The 23,199-nt window shown below is 45.5% G+C and overlaps 1 protein-coding gene across 1 annotated transcript in view; it reads right to left on the reverse strand.

Annotated features, from left to right (window-relative positions):
• Positions 1 to 2,383, reverse strand: part of RPIA (ribose 5-phosphate isomerase A) — a 44,628-nt gene extending 42,245 nt beyond the window's left edge. Inside the window, exon 1 of the mRNA XM_066264940.1 lies at positions 2,063 to 2,383. Within this exon, the coding sequence (XP_066121037.1) occupies positions 2,063 to 2,347 (285 nt within the window). The 5' untranslated portion in view covers positions 2,348 to 2,383. The remainder of the gene's footprint in view (positions 1 to 2,062) is intronic.
• Positions 2,384 to 23,199: the final 20,816 nt, after the last annotated feature.

Genomic DNA, 23,199 nt, shown 5'->3' on the forward strand with positions numbered 1-23,199 from the left:
GAGGACAAGGACCAGAATCTCTTGTCTTTGGATCCTCCCCACCTGGTTGAGTACCTAGCTTATAACAGATGCTCCAGATGTGTCACATGGAGGTCAGGATGAAGCCATGTGAGGGTCACTGAGACAAGAGCAGACTAGAGCTTCAGAAGATGATAATGTACCACCACTTGAGAGGTCAATAGAGGGAACAAGATAAGGGCAAGTGCTATCCTCTGGCCCTGGGGCATGCCTAAACTGGGCAAGCTGGTAGATCAAAGGGAAGGGTCAGCTATTCAGAACATTCCCAAGAAGGAACCAACAGGATTTAGCATACAACCTACCCTGACAATCTTACACAAGTCACAAAGTGCTAAAGGAAAACTTGGCTTTAGGTGAAAGAAAGGATTCCCCCTGGAGAGAGCAACTGAATACATGACAATTAAGTACATAAATATGCTCAATAAATGTGTAGATTTGAATTAATTACCCCACTTGCAAAGTATCCAGGACTAGACACTCCTCCTCTACCCTCTAGCAAAATTCCTGGGGTAGGGAATGGGTCCCACATTCCTGGGACCACATCAACTATCTGACTGCTAGGCACTCAACAAACACCTGTCAAACAAATGAAATCCACAGTAAAGAGCAAAAATACAAAATTCAAGTGGTGCTGGCATCTCAGGAAAGAATATTGGTAGGAAAAGTGGGTGACACTGAGACTGGGCCAATCCAGTGTTTTGCAGCTCTAGTACGACGTGGGAGCTTGCAGATTTTTATTTAAGCAAATACATAATTATAAAACAAGGGTCAGGGACACATGGTGGAAGCATAATATTAGTGTAAATAGGTTAACAGGAACACTGATAAATGAACTTTTCTAATTGTATCGCTTTCATTTACCTGCCCATTAGCTATTCACTTTTTTCAGGCATTTTGAAATCTCAGCCTATTGCCCCAATTTTGCAACCGAATTCCTAAATCCCCCAAATAGAGTCAGATGTACATTTTACATTAACCCTGTGAATTCTCACAGAAAATCATAATGCTAACCAGACTTGTGGCAAATTACAACAGGACAGGGCAGCCCTGGAACTGGCAGGAGGGGTTGGGAACAGGAGTCATTGGCTTTTGGTTCTGGAGGATCCTCAGCCTTTCCTTCTACAGAATATGCTGAGCTACATACAGTTCACCACCACATTAGCCCCTCCCACTTAAACAGACTGGGGATCAAACATCATCTATCTATGCAAAGTAACTTTGTCAGCTAATGTATTCTCAAGTATAAAGAACTATCATTAGAAGATTACCACTTTCTAAGCAGAAAAGCCAAAAAGCCAATAAAGTCAAAGAAATTGTACCTAAGGGCAGAGATAATCACTTGGCTCCCAAAATTCTATAAAGATAGTTGACTTGACTGGCAAAACAAATTCAGTCCAGCTCAAAAGACTCCACTTACAGCATCACACCCGCTGCTTGACAAACAAATGGGGGGCCTCGACTTCGACCTCACCACATAGCAGTTAAACACCTTCCGAACAGCATTCTCCAGGCTTCAAGTATCCACTTGGCTTTGTCCGAGAGACGTTTAAAACTGTCCTCCCCCTCTGACTCTGTCTCCCCTTCCCTCTGGCGAGAACGCTCTGGAGACCGCGCGCGCCAAGATAGAACCTACTTGGAGTAAAATTTCCCGGCAATTTTCAAGCCAGCTCACCGCCGGCTTCCCGGGAAAGTGAAGAGAAGAGCTCGAGGCAGCCCCAGCACTCACCGGTTCTCGTCTCTTGATAAGGAAACCCGCAGGCAAGTCCCTTCCTGCCCCACCCAAACATCAGGCACCACCCGGCTCCACGCAAAACCGCTGCCCGGCCATACGGGAATGTTTAGAAACCCAACTTACGGTGCTTGCCCCCTCGTAGAACTCACATAAAAACGGCCTTTAAGGGACAGAGAACGAACCAACCTGGGTGGAATATGCACCCTCTCTCCACGCGCGCAGCCCACGCCATTTCAGGAATTATTCAATAGATCCCCAGCAGAGCACAGATCGCGCAGCACGAGCCCATCGCCCCAGCCCGAAGCTGCTCACCCTCACGTGATTCTCCACTGCCACGCGGCCCGCAAGCTTCTTGGCCTCCTCGGCCTTGGACATCGTGGACGGGACCAGGGAGACGCTCTTGGCTTCCCCGCCGTTGGTGCTTCTTCGGACCGCGCCGCCGTGAATCCCGGACTGCACACACCCCGGTGGCTGCACGTGGGAACCCGGGACGCCCCAACTGTTCCCGCCTCCTCCAGAGGCCGCGCCCCCGGCCCGCCCGGGCAGTGGGGCCAGAACCCGCCCGTAGAGGGTGCTGAAGGGCCCAGGTCGCTGCATCCCGAAGCCTGACTCCAGCCTCAGCCACAGTCCCGCCCCGGCTTCTTCCGGAAGTCTCGTCGTTACGCACACGGCCGGCGCCTGCGCGGGGCTTCCTGGGACATGTAGTTCTATGGCTTCCGTAGCCCGAAGCCGCGCCCCAGCCTGGACTACCAGCCCCAGAATGCCCCGCGATCTCGGTTACGCAAATTGGCCCCGACTGGCTTTGGTGCCTTGGCCCCTGAGACGGGAGTAACCGAGGATGGTTGAATCTAGAGGTTTATCTGTCTCCTCAGTTTTGCGGTGGTGGTTAGATCTGCCCCGGTTGTTTTTCCCAGCAGTAAGAATGGGACTGTGGATGAGATTTTAGGGCAGGGTAGTCGCTCTTCTGGTGATGACTCCTCCCAAGAGAAACTCACGTGGGACCCGCTGAAGTCTTCTCGATCTCCGAAGGCCCTGGGATAGAACCTGGTTCTGCACCTACAGGTGTGCCCTGCAGAGACCCTGCTGTTCTGGTTGACTAACAAGGACTTTCACTGAACTTAAAGGCGTTCTCTTTTCTTCTCTGTCTGCAAGGTGTTTTCTTAGAGAGTAGTAAGGAGTGGAAACTTTTTTATTGCTCCTGTTTTCCAGGCGAGAAAGCTACTTGGAGGACCTTACAAAGCACGCAGCCTTTGTGCTTCTCTCGCGTGTTGGTGGAATTCCTGTCTGCTTACGCAGTTGTCTTTAAACTCCCGGCCCTCTTCCTCTCCGGTATGCAAAGCACCAGTATGGGCAGCTGTTTTAACCCTCGTATCTGATTCTCTCTGCTGTGCCCACTGAGTCTGGTAGCCCCTCGACGTCTCCACATTAGTTTAAAGAAGATAAGTTATTTGAGGTGATTTTTGAATCCTAGGTTTTAGGCAGAATTTGGAAATTAGCACCAAGTTCTGGCCAAGATGCAGGACAACATTTGGGACCACCACCACTATTGTTCTTCTGTGCACCTTTGAAGGCTGGCTAAGTCAAACTTGTGACGTCTGCATTTCCTGGGGGACAGTTTCCCCCATTCAGGCTCCTCAGTACTCACTACCTAGAAGTTGGAGCAACTGTTAGTAGCCAATCTCTGCTTTACCCTTCACTGTGCTTCTGACCACAGTGAATGTTCTGCCCATCTCTGCACTGCCAGCTTAACCTTATCCTTCACTCAGCTGAAATGCTACCTCCTCAGTCTTCCTGATCACTTTATCCGAATTGAGTTTCGATCCACCCATCTTCTTACCACTTGACCCATTGTTTCTTTCTTCCTTTCCTCCTTCCTTTCTCTCTCTCTCTCTCTTTCTTTCTTTCTTTCTTATAGTGAAAAGAGGAGAAATAGTGAGGCAGACTCCCACCTATTCCCCAACCAGGATCCACCTGGCAATCCTGTCTTGGGCTGATGCTCAAGAGTACCCAGCCTTTTTTACCGCCTGAGGCTGCCAGGACTTTGACAGCTATCCTCAGTGCCCTGGGCCACACTGGAACCAATCCAGCCACTGGCTGCAGGAAGGGAAGAGGGAGAGAAGCAGATGGTCACTTCTCATGTATGCCTTGACCAGGAATCAAACCCATTCACCAGGACGTCCATATACCAGTTTGAGACTCTATTCACTAAGCAAACTGCCCAGGGCCAACATTTCTTGTAATGAATGGTTTAGCAGTGATGAACTTCCTTAGCTTGGAAGCTCTTTATTGCTCCTTTAGTTTTAAGTGATAGCCTTGCAAAGTAGACTAATCTTGATCGTTGGTCCTTGGTTTTCTCTTTTTTTAGCAAGAGACAGGCAGACAGGAAAGGAAAGAGATGAGAAGCATCAACTTATAGTTGCAGCACTTTAGTTGTTCATGGATTGCTTCTCATATGTGCCTTGACAGGAGGGCTCCAGCAGAGCCAGTGACCCTTTCCTCAAGCCAGCAACCTTGGGCTCAACCTGGCAACCCCACACTGATGAGCCTGTGCTCAAGCCAGGTGAGCCCATACTCAAGCTGGAGACCTCAAGGTTTCAAACCTGGGTCCTCAGCATCCTAGGTCAACGCTCTATCCACTGCGCCACCACTGCCCAGGTGGTCCTTGCTTTTCATCACTTTGAATATTTCTTGCCAGTTTCTTCTGCTGAGAACTCAACTAACAGTCTTATGGGAACTCCCTTGTAACTGCTTTTCTCTTGTTGCTTTTAAGATTCTTTGTCTTTAACTTTTGCCATTTTAATTATGATGTGTCTTTTAGTGTGGGCTTCTTTGCGTTTATCTTGTTTGGGATTGTCTTGGCTTGCTGGACTTGTATTTTGTTTTCCTTCACCAAGTTAGGGAAGTTTTCAGTCAATTTTTAAAAGTAGCTTCTCGATCTGTTGCTCACTCTCTTTTTCTGGTACCTCTATGATGTGGATGTTGTTACACTTAATGTTGTGCCATAGGACTCTTAAACTATCCTCATTTTTAAAAATTCTTTTGTTTTTCTGCCCTGATTGTGTGTTTTCTGCTACCTTGTGTACTCACAAGGTTCATTCACAATAGTGACCAACTCGTCTCATCCTTAAAAGTGGATGAATGAATGATACTGTGGAAGGCCTTGGAAAGGTCCTCTCCTGCCCTGGCCTCACATCACCCATGGGAGGAACTGAGTCAGACAGACCACAGATGTGCAGGAGTCTTTTATGTGGGTATTTTTTCTTCTTTTCCAAGTGAGAGGAGGTGGGAGAGAGAGAGAGAGACTCCCGCCTGTGCTCTGACCGGGATCCACCTAGCAGCCCCCATCTGGAACCAATGTTCTGCCCATCTGAGGCCATGCTCCCAACCAAGCTATTTTTAGTGCCTGAGTTGGATGCTCCATGGAGCCCTCCTCAGTACCCGGGGTGATAAGCTGGAACTAGTCAAGTCATGGCTGCATGAGAGCGAGAGAATTAGAGAGAGAGAAAGAGAGATAGAAGACTAGGGAGTGGGGTGAAGAAGCAGATGGTCGCTTTTCCTGTGTGCCCTGCCTGGGGATCAAACCGGGGACATCCACATGCTGGGTTGATGCTCTACCACTGAGCTGACCAGCCAGGGCTCAAGTAGACTAACCACTATGCATATACATCAGAAACTAATACTAAATAATATTAAGTGTAAACTGTAATTGAAAAATAAAAAATGTTTAAAAGTATATAGTTCTCACAGGATATTGTCTTAGTTTAATATAGACCAGGGGTCTCAAACTCAACTCAGCATGTGGGCCGCAGAGCAAGATCACAGCCATTCGGCGGGCCACACTAGGTCTACAAAAGGCAACTGTTACACAACACTTTTCTCACTGCAGTTGAAAACAAAAAAAAAATCAGTACAACAAGCACAATCGTACATGCAGTTTACTCAGTGTCACAAAACGACCAGAAACTGTAGTTTGCATCACAACTGCTGTTAACTAAGCTAATATCTAGCTAGGATGCTAGAGAAATGAAAAATACAAGTAGGCCCCTAGGCTTACTTAATTTTATCCAAAATATTTTGAACTTCGTGGATTAGTCTGCGGGCCGCACAAAATTGTCCGCGGGCCGTGAGTTTGAGACCCCTGATATAGATGTTCCAAAGCACTTCTACACAGTGATGGGTTTCAAATTATTTATTTATTTATTTTTCCAATTTATTCATTTTAGAGAGGAGAGAGAGTGAGAGAGAGAAAGGGGGGAGGAGCAGGAAGCATCAACTCCCATATGTGCCATGACCAGACAAGGTTTCGAACCGGCGACCTCAGTGTTCCAGGTCGATGCTTCATCCACTGCGCCACCACAGGTCAGGCTGGGTTTCAAATAATTTAACAACCGGTTCTCTGCTCTAATGACCATTTTAAGTATAAAAATATATATACCAAAAGGTAGTTTATTATTTCATGCATTTAATACTTAAGAACAATAAAAGAGGTACACAAAACTAGATTATAAGAAACAGCTTTAAAATATTAATGAAATAACACCTGACAAAAAACAAAACTGTTATTTAAGATATTTTCAATGACAGTTTCTCACCCCCTGGTTGCTTGGCACTTTTTCTCTTTACGCCATACCTTTGTTTACTGAAGTAACAAACATGAAGGAATTAAAGTGTAGTGTTTCATCAAAGGTATAATGACTTTTATGAAGTGAATAAGTAAACATAAGCATAGTTCCATCAAATTTTTTCACCTATGGATAGAATGAACATTACTATGGGCACTTAGAATACACTGTTGCGCAGATGAATGTTAAAAAAGAGTAAGTGTTAACCCTAATCCGGACAGACATGAAACATTGAAGACTCGAACAAGGTCTGTCGATTACACACCAAAGCTTTATTGTCTAGCTTGGCCAAGCGGCGGGAACTCCAACAGGAATCTGAGGGAGAGCGCGCCAGTCCTTTGTTCTAAGTTTTTATAGTTTTTTAAGTGGGAAGTACACAACAAAAATTGTAATTAGGAGCCCCTTACCACTATTGGTTATAGTCATATGTCCTTTAACATGATAGGACCATGTTCAGTTTGCAAGCCATACATCCTTTTGGAGAAAACAAAATTTACAAATCAACACATTGGTAGAAAGATGTCTCTTTACATATTAAAAGGCTTTCCTATATTATCTAGTGTTTATCTGCTATTTCTCTGTCTAGAGTCACACGTGTTAACCACACGCATTTACATAGGAGAGGTAGTTCTGTGGGACAAATGTCCACAAATGGCTCATTGCTATAAGAAAAGGTTTATTTTGGCTTTTCTCTTCCATTCATCCTTTCCCCACAGGTGTGGTGGAATGTCTGGGGATCCATGTTTTCCTCCCCTTTGCATTTACAATACAATGCCAATCACACAGTACGGAGACTATTCTCACAATTTCTCTGCACACCTTAACCCAAATTAATAAAATGTTCTCCAAGCCTCTTAAAATATTAATATTAATTCTGTAGTTTTTAGTACTTTACGACACCTGCGGGTGAAGTGGCTCAGTGGCTCCTCATAAGGAATGTGAATTTGTGGTTTCTACATTGGGCAATTGCCCAAGCGCCCACCTTAGAGAGAGCCCTAATTACAAGTGCCATTTTAACAACTGGTTCGCTGAACTCAACAAAAAATTAGGTATCAGTTCTGCCGAACCGGTGTGTTGGGCAGATAAAATGTATTATACTCACTTTGTTAAAGACGGCGCTGCCCACGAGGAGGCCATCGCCCAGGTGATATTAATGTGTGTCTCTGTGGGCAGGTAGAATCCTTGTAGCCTGGGGCTTGGTTTTGGGACTAAGCCTTTCCCACCCGTTTTGATGTGGGGCGGTACAATCCAATCATGCCTCAGAGAAGTGTCTTTGTATTAGAGACTTCCCTATTTTGTATATTGGATTAAGGGTTTGGATTTCTACACTATAAAATGGGGGCAGAACGGGAGCTTGCTCTCTTGGTTCCTGGGATGATTAGCATGAGAGAGCAGAGGGAGCAGAGCAGAGAGCAGAAAGAGGCCATGTGGCCAGGAGAAGCAGCCAAGATGGTAGAGTGCTGAGTGAGATGCCAGTTTGTGTAGAGAGAAGGAAGGAGATGGGGAACTGAGGAGAATAAAGCTGATGAGCTAGAAACCTTTGATTCTAGGAAACTCAGATAAGTCAGTGGCTTTGTGAGCACTGAATGTGAGTGGGTTTTGGAGCCCAGTGTGTGTTTTTACTTGCCCGCCGGGTGCAAGCTAGAATGAAAGAAAATGGCCTATCAGTTTTTGGCTCCGTTGTTTCTTTACTGACTGTCCGAATCCAATGAGAACCTGCATGGGCCGGGCTGCTGTGTTGGTGGCCCTGGCCCCGGCTGCTGGCTTTACACGGTGTGAACTGGCTGAATCCCACCCCTCTTCATACATATGCAGTATATCAAAAATTTTGTTAAACTAATTTGGCTCCACTTTGAATAATTCTACATAACTTATTTTTTCTTTTAAGTAGAGAAATAGATATAAATTAAGTGCAGATCATACACATATCTGTTCCTCTAATTTTTGCCGCGGGTCATCCACGACAAATTTATTCAGGTCTCAAGAGGGAACAGTATGGAATTAATCAAAAATAGACAAAGAATTAAAGACATATAAAAGATGGGTTTCGAGAGGGCTTTACAGTTCCTACTAGCAGAGATTAATCGCTCTAGCAGGAAAAGATGGCCGCCCCAGAAACTGCATGTTCCTTTATTTATAGGGCAAGGTGGGCCATTAGCAAATCAGTTACGTTTCCAAGGCAACACAAGGAAACCCCTGCCATCTTAACTTTACACAAAGAAATAACTTCCTTCTAGTCCCTCCAAGTATCACAGAGGATCACAGGGCGGGAGGAGTACTGAAGCACAGCCCTTTGCAACTTAGTGAGGTGGGGGTTTGGGCAGCAGCCAGCTCCCCACAAAATTCAAACTGCAAAGTACCCAGTTGGCTGTTCAGTCCCCAACAGATTTTAAAGATCACTGAGCCTTTATATTTTATCAGATTTAATGACATCTATGCACCCATATGCCTAGAATGTATCAAATTTGTAGACACTGTCTCAGAAACCATTCCGACTTGGCAAAGGACTTAACCAGTACTGTATACCCATAACAGCAATTATTTCTAAATACTCTGGTGAAAACACTAGGTTTTATACACAAGGGAAGGGGTGAAGGGAACAAAGCCTTTTTTTGTTATTGTAATGGTGAAGTCTTGTTTCAACTTACCATCATGGAAGTTACTTGGAAGCTAGATTTTTACCTCCTATTGTCTCATTAGGCTAGAACAGGGGTCCCCAAACTACAGCCCGCAGGCCACATGAGGCCCCCTGAGGCCATTTATCCGGCCCCCGCCACACTTCCAGAAAGGGCACCTCTTTCATTGGTGGTCAGTGAGAGGAGCATAGTTCCCATTGAAATACTGGTCAGTTTGTTTATTTAAATTTACTTGTTCTTTATTTTAAATATTGTATTCGTTCCCATTTTGTTTTTTTACTTTAAAATAAGATATGTGCAGTGTGCATAGTGATTTGTTCATAGTTTTTTTTTTAGTCTGGCCCTCCAACGGTCTGAGGGACAGTGAACTGGCCCCCTGTGTAAAAAGTTTGGGGACCCCTGGGCTAGAAGCACTTTAAAAATGTTGCTGTTAGCAGACATATGTTGGGCAGATAAAATATATTATGCTCACTTTGTTAAAGATGGCACTGCCCACGTGGAGGCCGTCACCCAGGTGATATTAATGTGTGTTGGGCAGGCAGGATCCTTGTAGCCTGGGCTTGGTTTTGGGATTAAGCCTTTCCCACCCTTTTTGATGTGGGATGGTAGAATCCCATCATGTCCCAGATAAGTGACTTTGTATTAGAGACTTCCCTATTTTATATATTGGATTAAAGGTTTTGATTGCTACACTATAAAATGGGGGCAGAACGGGAGCTTGCTCTCGGTTCCTGAGATTATCATTAGAGGAGAGAGCAGAGAGGAGAGGGGAGAGAGGCCACATGGAGGAGGCCAGGAGAAGCAGCCAAGATGGCGGAGTGTTGAGTGAGAGGCCAGTTTGTGCAGATTTTGTGCAGAGTTTGTGCAGGGAGAAGGAAGGAGATGGGGAACAGAGGTGAATAAGTCTGGTGAGCTAGAAACCTTTGATTCTAGGAAACTTGGAAAAGTCCGTAGCTTTGTGAGCACTGAATGTGAGTGGGTTTTGGAGCCCAGTGTGTGTTTTTGCTTGCCCGCCAGGTGCAAACTAGGATTAAAAATGATGGCCCACCAGTTTTTGGCTCCGTTGTTTCTTTACCGACTGTCCAAATCCAATGCGAACCTGCATGGGCCAGGCTGCTGTAATGGCAGCCCTGGCTACTGGCTTTACAACATATAACTAGTTTCTTAGTCTAAGGACAATTCTAAAAATATATCAGGCATTTGGATTTGAACTGATCTTGACTTTGAATCGATTATAAGACTTTTAACACTTTTTACTATTTTGAGAACTTAGGTGAGAGTCATCCATTTGTAAAATAATTTATTCTAAAATGGAGGTGAGTTTTCTGAAATCTGTATAATTAGAAGGCAGGTCAGAACTTTGTATTTTTGTAGTAATGAGATTGTCATGTATTTGAATATTACTGGTCTGTTAATTTCTTTAAATTCTGAAACCAGAAAACACAGAGGACTATAACAGCTACTGTGTCTTCCTGAGAAACGTAAGCATTTTGCTGTATTTAAGAGGTTTTTAAAGAAGAAAATAAATTGTAGATATACTTAAAATGCCCCTCACAAACTATTCTCCTTTCTACTTCTACAGTGGGTAACCCTCTACGGCATGTGGTCTGCATCCTGTTCATGTTTTTCTATTTATGCCACCTGTGTCTCTGTTCATAAATTATGCAGAGTATTTTCATATGTTTTAAAAACCTTATTGCCGTGATACCACTTGAATTCAATGTAGTTGAGTTTATGCTTACTATCTTCTTTTATGTATCCTATTTTCCATTCTTTTTCTTTGCTTCTTTTATCTTCTCTCTTCCACTCAGATGATTGACTTCCTTTGTTCTCAGTTTTTTCTCTTTTTCTCCATGGGCTTGGAGGTTAGTATTCTTTTGGTGCTTTCAGTGATGAATAGACTAATGAAGTTTCAGGTTAATCAGAGCTCTTCAGCTTCTTTCTGAGCAACCATGGACCCTTGAAAGCTGTAACTTATTCTATACTATTTGACCCCTTTATCTATTTCCCTGCCTTCTGTCTGTGTCTGTGAGCTTGTGTTTGTTTGTTCATTTGTTGCTTTACATTTTTGGTCCCACATGTGAGTGAAATCATATGGTTCTTTACATTTTCTGATTAATTTTTCTTAGCATAATGTTCTCAAGATGCACATCCATGTCATTGCAAATGGCAGTATTTCATCTTCCGTATGGCTGAATAGTATTCCATTGTATATATGTACCACATCTCTTCTATCCAATCCTCTATTAAGGGGCACTTCAGTTGTTTCCTTGTCTTGGCCACCGTGAACAATGCTGTAATGAACATAGAGGTGCATATATCTTTAAGAGTACATGTTTTCAAATTTTTCAGGTAGATACCTGGAAGAGGGTTTGATGGTTCATATGGTAGTTCTATTCTTAATTTTTTTGTTTTGTTTTGTTTTTGTATTTTTCTGAAGTTGGAAACGGGGAGGCAGTCAGACAGACTCCCGCATGCGCCCGACCGGGATCCACCCGGCATGCCCACCAGAGGGCAATGCTCTGCCCATCTGGGGCGTCGCTCTGCCGCAATCAGAGCCATTCTAGTGCCTGAGACAGAGGCCACAGAGCCATTTTCAGCGCCCGGGCAAACTTTGCTCCAATGGAGCCTTGGCTGTGGGAGGGGAAGAGAGAGACAGAGAGGAAGGAGAGGGGGAGGGGTAGAAAAGCAGATGGGCGTTTCTCCTGTGTGCGCTGGCCGGGAATTGAACCCAGGACTCCTGCATGCCAGGCTGATGCTCTACCACTGAGCTAATCGGCCAGAGCCTATTCTCAATTTTTTGAGGAACCTCCCTACTGTTTTCCATAATGGCTGTTCCAGTTTACACACCTACCGGCACTGAATAAGGGTTCATTTTTCTCCACGTCCTCCCCAACATGTGTAATTCCCTGCCTTATTGAAAATAGCCCTTCTAACAGGTGTGAGGTGGTATCTCATTGTAGTTTCTATTTGCATTTCCCTTAGTAGCTAGTGAAATTGAGCTTTATTTTTTCTTTTTTTATTCAGTAAGAGGAGGGGAGGCAGAGGGACAGACTCCCACATGTGTATGCACCCCGACCGGGATCCACTTCGCAAACCCTAGGCTCAATGCTCTGCCCATCTGAAGCTCTTGCTTTGTTGCAACCAGAGCCATTTTATAGCACCTAATGTGGAAGCCATGGAACCATCCTTAGTGCCCAGGGGCCAACTCGCTCCAGTCGAGCCTTGGCTGCAGGAGGGGAGGAGGAGAGAGACAGACAGAAAGACAGAGAGAAGCGAGAGGGAGAAGGGTGGAGAAGCAGATGGGTGCTTCTCTTGTGTGCCCTGACCGGGAATCGAACCCAGGACATACACACACTGGGCCGATGCTCTACCACTGAGCCAACCAGCCAGGGCTGAACTTCTTTTTACATATCTGTTGGCCATTTGTATGCCTATAATATCTGAAACAATAAATCACATAGAAGAAAACATAGTTATTAAAACATTTAGTCCTTGATCTTAGAAAAGAATTTATGAATTTAATCCCAAAAGCAAGGGAAGTAAAGGCAAAAATAAATGAACAGGACTATATCAAACTAACAAGGTTCTGCACAGCAGAAGAAACTGCCAACAAAAAGACAACTAACTGGCCTGACCTGTGGTGGCACAGTGGATGGGGCATTGAACTGGAAATGCTGAGGTTGCCGGATTGAAACCCTGGGCTTGCCTGGTCAGGGCACATATGGGAGTTGATGCTTCCAGCTCCTCCCCCTTCTCTCTCTCTCTGTCTCTCTCTCTCCCTCTCTCTCTCCTCTCTAAAAATGAATAAATAAAATAAAAAATAATAATTGTTTCCTTTAAAAAAAAAAGACAACTAACTGAATGGGAGAAGATATTTCTAAACAACACCTCTGACAAGGGGTTAATGTTCAAAATATATAAAGAATTCATGCAGCTCAGTACCAAAAAATTAATTAAGAATGGGCAGAGGACCTGAACAGACAGTTCTGATGATAATCACTTTTTCATGTAAGCAGTGTGATAACAGTTTATATCGAGCTTTAGAGTTACATAAGATATTATCTTTAAATTAGCAAATAACTATAATGGGTTAAAAAAAATTGTTTTAGTTTAAGTGAAGGTAAGTTTCAGAATCTAGGTCTTTCAGAAGTTGTAAGAAATGATAAGGTGCACAGATAGAGAACTCACTGCCTTTGAGCTCAGAAGTATGTCACAAATGACCACTCTTGTTTCTTGAAAATTAATACTTTAACTCTTACTTACGTGTTAGATTTTTACAGTCCTCTGGATGTAGTCATTTTTCTTTTAAAGTTTACATTTTTTAAGTGTGCCAGTTAAACTTTTATGGAGCTTTAGTAACTTGAAAACAGTCAAGTATAGCTATTTTCAATTTGTCATCTAAGATGAAAATGCACCAATACTGTTACTTCGCCAGTACCATTTCGAAGTGACTACTTTGAAGGAATTAAAATGGAATTAATTTATCTCATTTTAAAAATCCAAACACATTTTTAGAACATACTATTAAGAAAGAGAGTAATATGTCATAAATTTAAGCCTGACCAGGTGGTGGCACAGTGGATAGAACATTGGACTGGGACGTGAAGGACCCAGGTTCAAAACCCTGAGATCACTAGCTTGAGCTCAGGCTCATCCAGCTTGAAGCCCAAGTCGCTGGCTTGAGCAAGGGGTTACTCGGTCTGCTGTAGCTCCATGGTCAAGGCACATATAAGAAAGCAATCATTGAACAACTAAGGTGCCACAACAAAGAACTGATGCTTCTCATCTCTCTCCCTTCCTATCTGTCCATCTCTCTTTCTCTCTGTCTCTCACACACACACACACACACACACACACACACACACACACACACACACAAAATAGTTTTCTTAGCTCTCAAGAACAAATGGGTAGTTTCATAAGTTCTAATGTTATATTACAGAGTCACTGATGTGGGCTAACAGAGGTCATAGACATGTAGACAACAGAAAACTAAATAATAAAAAGTAATCATTGAGATGACATGGGGAAGGAGGGTGAACAGTCATCAGCCCATAGAAGGTTCTGGGTGGCCCTGATTGGAGGAAAGAACTCAGGTCACAGAACCTTGAAGGGGTGACCTCAATTCCTTGGTGACAGTCCCCCAACAGAAACTATAAGTCTGGTAACCAGGCACCTACATTCCAGAGACAGTGTCCAGTCAGGCTCACTTGACTATAGACAGTCAGGAGAGTAGGATGTTTCTCGTTTGCTTCCTGTCTTTTTGAGTCTCTGGACTGAAGGAAGCCCAGAGCAAGAGAAATTTCTGTTGCTGACAACCTTGGCACAAGCACCACTGCCGACCCCTCGCCCCCTCTGGCACAAGGCAGCCTCAGGTGACTGAAGGCAGCCATGTGCAGGTCCATCTGGTCCAGGCCCTCCCAGGCACCTGACCTGGGCAGGACCACACATACGAGGGGGCTCATCCTGGGCAGGAGTGGGTTGTGAAGGGTTGGAAGTAAGCAGGTCTGTCATGTTCATAGCCCTGGTCATGGCTCGCAGTAAGAAAAGGTGAGTGCTGGGGACCGAGCTTCCCTACCCATTTGTACATCAGGAGCCGGAAGGCGTCTTCCCGTTCTCCCCCTGGCTGGAGGTCATTGCAGGTGCCTGTCTGTGCATGATCTGGGGAGCAGAAGGTGTTGTGGGCATCACCCCCAGCGGCGATGCCCAGGCAGGTCACTGATGCTTCCTGACCTGGTACTGGGCTCTGTCTCTACAGAGGTTCTTTAAGGACAGCGTAGAGGAGCTGGCTGACAGGTTCACTTATACCCTCAGCCGGAACAAGGGACCAGTGCATCAGACCAGGAGCATCGTCCAGGGCCGGTCTGAGGTAAGGCTGGCCAGACCCAGGACCACAATGACTGGGGTGGGTCATTGTGGGTGGGTCATCCTCCCAAAGAAATCTGAACCTCCAATCCACCTGACCAGGTTCCCGCTCTGGTAGAAATACAGTCTTCACATGTTTGTTGGAACTGTACAGAAAGGAAAAAAATTCTTGCTGTCCGTGCATTTGGCTACTTTCTATTGTGTAGAAAGTGAGGAGGTCATTTCCCTCAGTGATGCGCCCTTTCACTGCTCTTGCAACCTGCCATGATTCAGTTCTGCTGCCCTTTCAGCAGGGTGACAAGAGCGTCCCCCACTGTGTGCTATCAGCCTGCATGAGTGTGCTAGGTCTGTCACAACACAGGAGCGCAGGTGGGGGCTGGGGGAGTCCCTGATGCTACTCGCTCAGTCCCCGGTTCCATCTTTGCAGAGCTCCCATGAGGACACATTGGAGAGCTGTTCCACGTGCCGGACAACATTGTCTACTGGTCAGGGTGCAGGTGCACCAGGCCAACAGCACCATCCAGGGCCAGGCCGAGGTGAGAGCTGGCCCGGGGTGGGGGTGGGGGGTTCTCCACACGCAAGACACCAAGCGCACCAGGAAGGGCCAAGAACCCAAATTCAAATCTGGGTTCTCCCCCGGGGGCCGTTCTGGGGCTTTCCCCTTAGAGGGCACAGAGTCCCAAGCACACACAAACAGATGCAGACCTGACCCCTTCCTCTTGCTACGTCGGACGATAGAAAGACACTCCTCACATTATTTTAGGAATGTTAAAGACAAACAGAAATAGGCTCTCTCACCTTCCAGTAGACCACGAGCACACTCATGCTTTCCTGCCTTTGTAGTTTTAACTACCTGGCCCAGGTGTCCTGAGGAGCAGTCAGGTCCACTGTCCTTGCAGACGTCCAAGGACGGAGGTTGTTTGCCATACCAATGCAGCCTCTGGGCACTGCTGGACGTTGGCCTAAGTCAGTTCAGGTGCCATGTCAGCCATACTGCCAGGGCTCTTTAAGTGTGCACGATGGAATGCACGTGTATGCCTGGGTCACTATCACATAGAAGCAGGCTGGGCGGTATCAACTGCAGACGTGGATTTCCTCACAATTCCAGAGGCTACGCGTCAAAGAGGAGGGTGTCAGTGGGGCTGGTTCCTTCTGACGGGTCTCTTCTCGGCTCATGGATGGTTGGCTTCTATCTTTTGTCCGGTGGACTCCTCTCTGTGCTTCCCCGTGTCCTCCCCTCCTCTTCTAAAACCACTGGTCATACTGGATTAAGACCCAAACCCCTGCATTTACTTCACCTCAACTCCTTGCTTAAAGACTAAAATGTAATGCCTAGTCGGCCTAGCGTGCGGAGGACCCGGGTTCGATTCCCGGCCAGGGCACACAGGAGAAGCGCCCATTTGCTTCTCCACCCCTCTGCCGCGCTTTCCTCTCTGTCTCTCTCTTCCCCTCCCGCAGCCAAGGCTCCACTGGAGCAAAGATGGCCTCTGCCTCAGGCGCTAGAGTGGCTCTGGTCGCAACATGGCGACGCCCAGGATGGGCAGAGCATCGCCCCCTGGTGGGCAGAGCGTCGCCCCTGGTGGGCGTGCCGGGTGGATCCCGGTCGGGCGCTTGCGGGAGTCTGTCTGACTGTCTCTACCTGTTTCCAGCTTCAGAAAAATGGAAAAAAAAAATGTAATGCCTAACCAGGTGGTGGCACAGTGGATATAGAGCATCAGACTGGGATGCGGAGGACCCAGGTTCGAGACCCCAAGGTCACCAGCTTGAGTACAGGCTCATCTGGTTTGAGCAAAAAGCTCACCAGCTTGGACCCAAGGTCGCTGACTCAAGCAAGGGGTTACTCAGTCTGCTGAAGGCCTGCGGTCAAGGCACATATGAGAAAGCAATCAGCAAACAACTAAGGTGTCACAACAAAAACTGATGATTGATGCTTCTCATCTCTCTCTGTTCCTGTCTGTCTGTCCCTATCTATCCCTCTCTCTGACTCTCTCTCTCTCTCTCTTTCTCTCTGTCCCTGTATTTAAAAAAAAAAAAAAAAAGACTAAAACTCAAGTAGAGGCACACTTGAGTTCCAGGGTTTCCAGAGTCATGGAGTCTAGGTGACACCATTCACACCACAATACTTACACAGTCCCCAGCTGAAGACAGACACCTACTGCTGGTGGAAAGACAGGCGCCTGTAAAACCTGAACAGCTGCAGCCAGATCCCAAATGGAAAAGGCTGCCTTTGTGATGCTGCCAACACCAGTTTTGTGACAATGGCTGCTGCCTAACCCCAGCCCAGCCCAGCCCCGGGAGTCTCTCATCTGCCACAGACCAGCGCAGTTCATAATTCTGGGTCTTGAGTGAGAACGGTGCGGAATTAAGAAAACAGACTTAAGAAAAAAGGATGGGATCAGGAGGCCTCCTCAATGCCATATGGCAGTATCTGAGTGCCTCATAGCCCCAGTTTGCTTTATAGCCATATGCAAATCAAGGAAGGCCTCGAGGCCCTGGCCGGTTGGCTCAGCGGTAGAGCGTCGGCCTGGCGTGCGGGGGACCCGGGTTCGATTCCCGGCCAGGGCACATAGGAGAAGCGCCCATTTGCTTCTCCACCCCCCCCCCTCCTTCCTCTCTATCTCTCTCTTCCCCTCCCACAGCCGAGGCTCCATTGGAGCAATGATGGCCCGAGCACTGGGGATGGCTCCTTGGCCTCTGCCCCAGGCGCTAGAGTGGCTCTGGTCGCAGCAGAGCGACACCCCGGAGGGGCAGAGCATCGCCCCCTGGTGGGCAGAGCAGCGCCCCTGGTGGGCGTGCCGGGTGGATCCCGGTCGGGCGCATGCGGGAGTCTGACTGTCTCTCCCCGTTTCCAGCTTCAGAAAAAAAAAAAAAGGAAGTCCTCGATACAAAGTTACACATCTGAGGCTAAAACAGGAACTCTCCCAAGGAAAACACAGGAATCCCCCCCACCATGCACAAGCAAAATCAACCGACATCTGAACAAACAAAGAGTGAGAGGAAGGGCATGTAAATTGCTTCCTGCAACTTAAGCAAGCAAGTGAAGTGGGTGCAAATATTCAACATCATAGCCAATATGGAGGTGGAGGGGGGAGAACTTAGCCCTTTGGTAAGCCTCGAATCTACAGTGGCTTTTTGCCACTTGCAGTCTAAAACATATCCCCCATTTCTTTTTTATTTTTAATTTGTGTGCTGAGATTTGCACTCATCTGATTTCCTAGTTTCCCAGATTCTAATTTGGAGGCAGACCCAAAAAATACAAAATAAACACAAAATTAGTATAGCCAATGCTAACAGATACCCAAACAAGTATTCTAATACATTACAGGGATTAAAGCCTTTAAGTAAATTGTTAGCCAATATAACAGGATATATAAAAGAGTCTTTGCTGTTTTGAATGTCCTTAACATGTTCACCAAGTCCATGCTGACACATCATCATTCCGCATTCCCTGCAAATGCAACCCAACCCCAGTTCAGTCCATTAAGAGCTGTCACAAGGAGCAGGAGTCCAGGAAAAGTTCACATGGCACTGGAATTGTCACATTTCTATACTTGCAGCTCGCGTGCAAGTTCCAATAACCACTGCTTCTAGCTGGTAACGATTCAGGTAGACTGGAAAAGCCATCTACATGCATATGTGGAGATGGAGCTTCTAGTCTCCTCAGCCTGGAGAGATAAGATCAGGGTGCTTTTCCCTGGAGCTCTGCAACCGTAGCATGGTGAAGAGAACCTTGGGATATACTAAGCGGAGTGGCAGAGGTAAATTTGTCTAAATTAGGAGCAGGTCCCAGCCTAAAATAGGCATGGGGCATTGAGGCAAGAGGAATAAAGGAGATAAGGCAGCAGAAAATAGGACTATCAACACCCACAAGAGAGATCTTCGAGGGATGAATAAAAACCCAAATATTCAGACAAGACATAGTAAGTAGCCCTTGTGTCCATAAGAAATGAGATCAGTTTACCTGCTACTTGGAAGAAATACCCTAAGCTCGTCCACAGAGATGTGAGATGGGGTCAACAGCACTAAGCACCTTTAGCCCTCAGTGGCAAGTCCCACCAGGCTGGGCAAGGTTAGGTCACAGGTGGCTGGAGCAGGGCTGGAAGAGACTAAACCCTCCCTTACAGGAGCGAGGCAGAAGCCTAACCTTCCAGTGTCCCTTTTTCCCACAGCAAAGGCATGTCCTGGTGGGGGCTGAGAAGCCTGGCAGGCTTTAGCTTAATGACTTTCCTTTCCACTATTGAATCAGGGCCCATATGGAGTAGTATGAAGCCCCCTCAGGGCATTGGAGCCTTTAAGGGTGTATGCCAAGAGCTGGTATTCCACCTGATTTCTTTTGGGTTTTTTCTGCCTCTTGGTCATTATAGACCTTAAAAGCCATGCTCAGAAGGTCTTGCTGAGGGGCTTGAGGGTCCCCATCTGCCTAAATAAACTTTTTCCGTATATCTGGAACTATTTGGAAAAAGACAAAACAACGTTATTAGCTGGATCAAATAAAAGAGGATAGAAGTTTGCAGGAGAAAGAGGTTTGGAGTCTCCTGTACATCAGCATTCAAAAGAAATCTTTTAAAGTAAAAAGCATGATAAGGTAGACCTGCAGGGGTTCCAGGATATGACTCCCCCAATATATATATTTTAAATTGACCTTAAATATTTGCTGGGTACACTTTAATAATACCTTGACTTTAAAGATTGTAAGAAATACCTGTAATTCAAAAGGTTTGACAAAATATAGTAAATGCTTTTCCTACATATGTAGGAGTATTATTGTCAGTTTTAATCAGTTTAGGAAGTCCTAAAATAGAAAATACAGACAATGCGCTATGACATGCTTAGTAGCCTTACTTGTTCTGGCAGAGGCTACTATAAATCTAGAATAAGTATCCACTGTAACGTGGACAAAGGACTGTTTGCCAAATGAAGGTATATGAGTAAAATTCATTTGCCAAAGTTGGCCTGGTAGGAGTCCTTGAGAGTTAATTCCAAACGAAGAGACAGATTGTAGTATAGGACACCTTGGACAGGATTTAACAATCTGCTGTGCTGCTTTCCAAGAAAGTTGAAACTGTTTACGCAGGGCTGCAGTGTTCTGGTGAGGAATACTATGAGACTGGATTGCTTGATCTGTCATGGTTGATCCAATAGTTTTCTTTTGAGTAGTTTGATCAACAAGGGTATTCCCTTGTGCTAAAGCTCCATTGGAGCCTAGAAATCAAGCGAAGGAACACTGAATGCAAAATGCTTGCAATCATGAGGGCTTAAAGGAATAGTAAAAAAGCAATCCTTCAAGTCAATAATTACAAGGTAAAAATTCCATGGGATGGCAGTAGGAGAAGAGAGTCGTAGCTGGAGAGGACCCATAATTTTCTTAGTCTTATTTATTGCTCTCAAATTTTGTAATAGCCTCCAGTTTCCTGATTTCTTTTTAATGACAAATATAGGCGTATTCCATGGGCTATTAGAAGGTTCAATGTGCCCAAGCTGTAACTGCTCTTGTACCAAATGAGCAGCTGCCTTAAGTTTCTCCTGAAAGAGGGGCCATTGGTATACCCATACAGGATTATCTGATTTCCAAGCAATTGGGTCTGCACAATGCATTATTGGGTAGCAGGAGCTACCAAGGCCCCTATATTAAATTTTGATATCCTAATCCACGCCTTCTGGTATTGGGTGCCACTTCTATGGTGGTGAGAATTTGCTGCTGTTCTTTCCCTAGTCCCTTACTGGCAAAAATCCCTGATCAAGCATTTGAGTACTGACTAAACTATAAGGACTGACAAGCAATGCTCCCATATTTTTCTTTTTCTTTAAAAAAAAAAATTATTGATTTTAGCCGGAGAGGAAGGGAGAGAAAGAGAGACAGACAGGAACATCAATCTGTTCCTGTATGTGCCCTGACCGGGGATCAAACCGGCAACCTCTGTGCTTCAGCTCGATGCTCTAACCAACTCAGCTATCCGACCAGGGCAACTCCCATATTTTTCAAAACATCTCTACCCCACAAATTAACTGGCAATCCAGGGAGCACATAAGGCTGAAAAAGTCCTAATGACCTTTATCTTCCCATTGTAAAAAACTAGAGCTTTGTGGAGGGGGTTTACTCTGCCCTATACCTTGTAATTCTGTGGTTGCTGCATGAGTGGGCCAGAAAGGAGGCCAATGTAGCTTAGCAATAACAGATACATCAGCCCTAGTATCTAAAAGTCCTTTAAATTTACACCATTGGGCCCTGGCCGGTTGGCTCAGCGGTAGAGCATCGGCCTAGCGTGCGGAGGACCCGGGTTCGATTCCCGGCCAGGGCACACAGGAGAAGTGCACATTTGCTTCTCCACCCCTCCGCCGCGCTTTCCTCTCTCTCTCTCTCTTCCCCTCCCGCAGCCAAGGCTCCATTGGAGCAAAGATGGCCCAGGTGCTGGGGATGGCTCTGTGGCCTCTGCCTCAGGCGCTAGAGTGGCTCTGGTCGCAACATGGCGATGCCCAGGATGGGCAGAGCATCGCTCCCTGGTGGGCAGAGCGTCACCCCATGGTGGGCGTGCCAGGTGGATCCCGGTCGGGCGCATGCGGGAGTCTGTCTGACTGTCTCTCCCTGTTTCCAGCTTCAGAAAAATGAAAAAAAAAAAAAAATTTACACCATTGTATTGTTATTTCTATTTCAGGGTGTTCCTGACCTATTTTTTGAATCCAATAGGCAGAATCAGAGAAGCAAAATCACCGATTTCCTTGGGGCCCCTTTTGCAGGATGTGGCCTGAGAAGCAGAATTAGCATCCTTATACTATTCTTCTAACTGTCTGAAGCAGCTTGAGACAAATTTTTGAAATGACTTATTAGGAGTCTGCTTAATTTTGCTTAATTTCTTTGTTTTGCCTACCTGAGTATAACCTTACACATAAACAAGACAATTTATGCACAAAAACACAAGTATAACATATAACTTTGATTAATCCTAATACTTGAATTGCTATTTGGCTCCTAACTCTGAACACACTTCACAATGCACTAACCAAATTAGTAAGTCTTAAGGATCTACATTCTATTCTATTTAAATTTAAATGAGCGCTCCTTACAAGTTCTAAGATCACTTTATTTTTTCAATATTAGAGCCAGCATTTCCAGTCTTTGCATGCAAAACTCAATTCAGGCCTCAAAAACAGGCACACTTAGACATTAAACAAAGACTTCACATACAATCACAAAAATCAAGAGTGAAACTCAGGATTTTAGAGATTAGAACGTGGCCTGCTTGATCTTACATAGAGCTATTTTAATAAGGATAAATACTAAACAGAAATCTGTCTGGAAAAATCTCAAGACAACCATATGAGATTTCTGTTTAGCAATCATCCAAACAGGCGCCCCCTTCGCCTCTTTGCAGGCAAAGAATAAGAAAGAAACAAAATGATAGTTCAGAAGATTGTAGTTAAAACATTAAAGAAAATCAGACCATAACAGGAAAAGCTGTGACTTTCCTATACCTGAGTCTCCTATCCATTCTCAGATTCTATAGTTGCTGTAATCAGTGGCTCAGGTTCACTATGCTGAGATTTCTCCCCTACCTCAACTTCAGCTGAGCGGCAGACTAAGCAGCTAGAGAGACCAGAGGCAGCCACTCTGTCCTACGTTCCTTGACCCCCAAACCGCAAAGTACAGCACCAACTGCCAGAGAGACTGCCACTTTCATTCCTCCTCCCATAGTCTCCTCACACCACTGCCTTCTCAGAACTTTACCTTCTTGCTCCCCTGTAGCAGAGCTAACTGTTCCCTCCTCCAGGAACCAGGGGCACACATCTTGAACATATCTCAAAGAGCAATCTAGCTGTATAACTATCCTTACGAAAGGTCCCCTACTTTAGATCCTAATTGTCCCATAATTTATTACTACCGACTATACTCTCCCCAAAACTTTCTTTACTCACTGTGCACACTTGGGGAGCTCTGTCACCTGCCTTCAGTTTAATTTTCTCGTATTCAAGTCCCTGTTTGGGTGCCACTTGCCACAGACCAGCGCAGTTCGTAATTCTGGGTCTTGAGTGAGAACGGTGCGGAATTAAGAAAACAGACTTAAGAAAAAAGGATGGGATCAGGAGGCCTTTTCAATGCTGATGGCAATATCAGAGCACCCCATAACCCCAGTTTGCTTTATTATATAGCCATATGCAAATCAAGGAAGTCCTTGATACAAAGTTATACATCTGAGGCTAAAACAGGACTCTCCCAAGGCATAAACAGGAATCCCGCTACCATGCATAAGCAAAATCAACCAACATCTGAACAAAGAGGGAGAGAAAGGGCATGTATTATAAATTGCTTCCAGCAACTTAAGCAAGC

The sequence above is a fragment of the Saccopteryx bilineata genome, chromosome 3, assembly GCF_036850765.1.
Source record: "Saccopteryx bilineata isolate mSacBil1 chromosome 3, mSacBil1_pri_phased_curated, whole genome shotgun sequence".
In the NCBI taxonomy this organism is placed as follows: Eukaryota; Metazoa; Chordata; class Mammalia; order Chiroptera; family Emballonuridae; genus Saccopteryx; species Saccopteryx bilineata.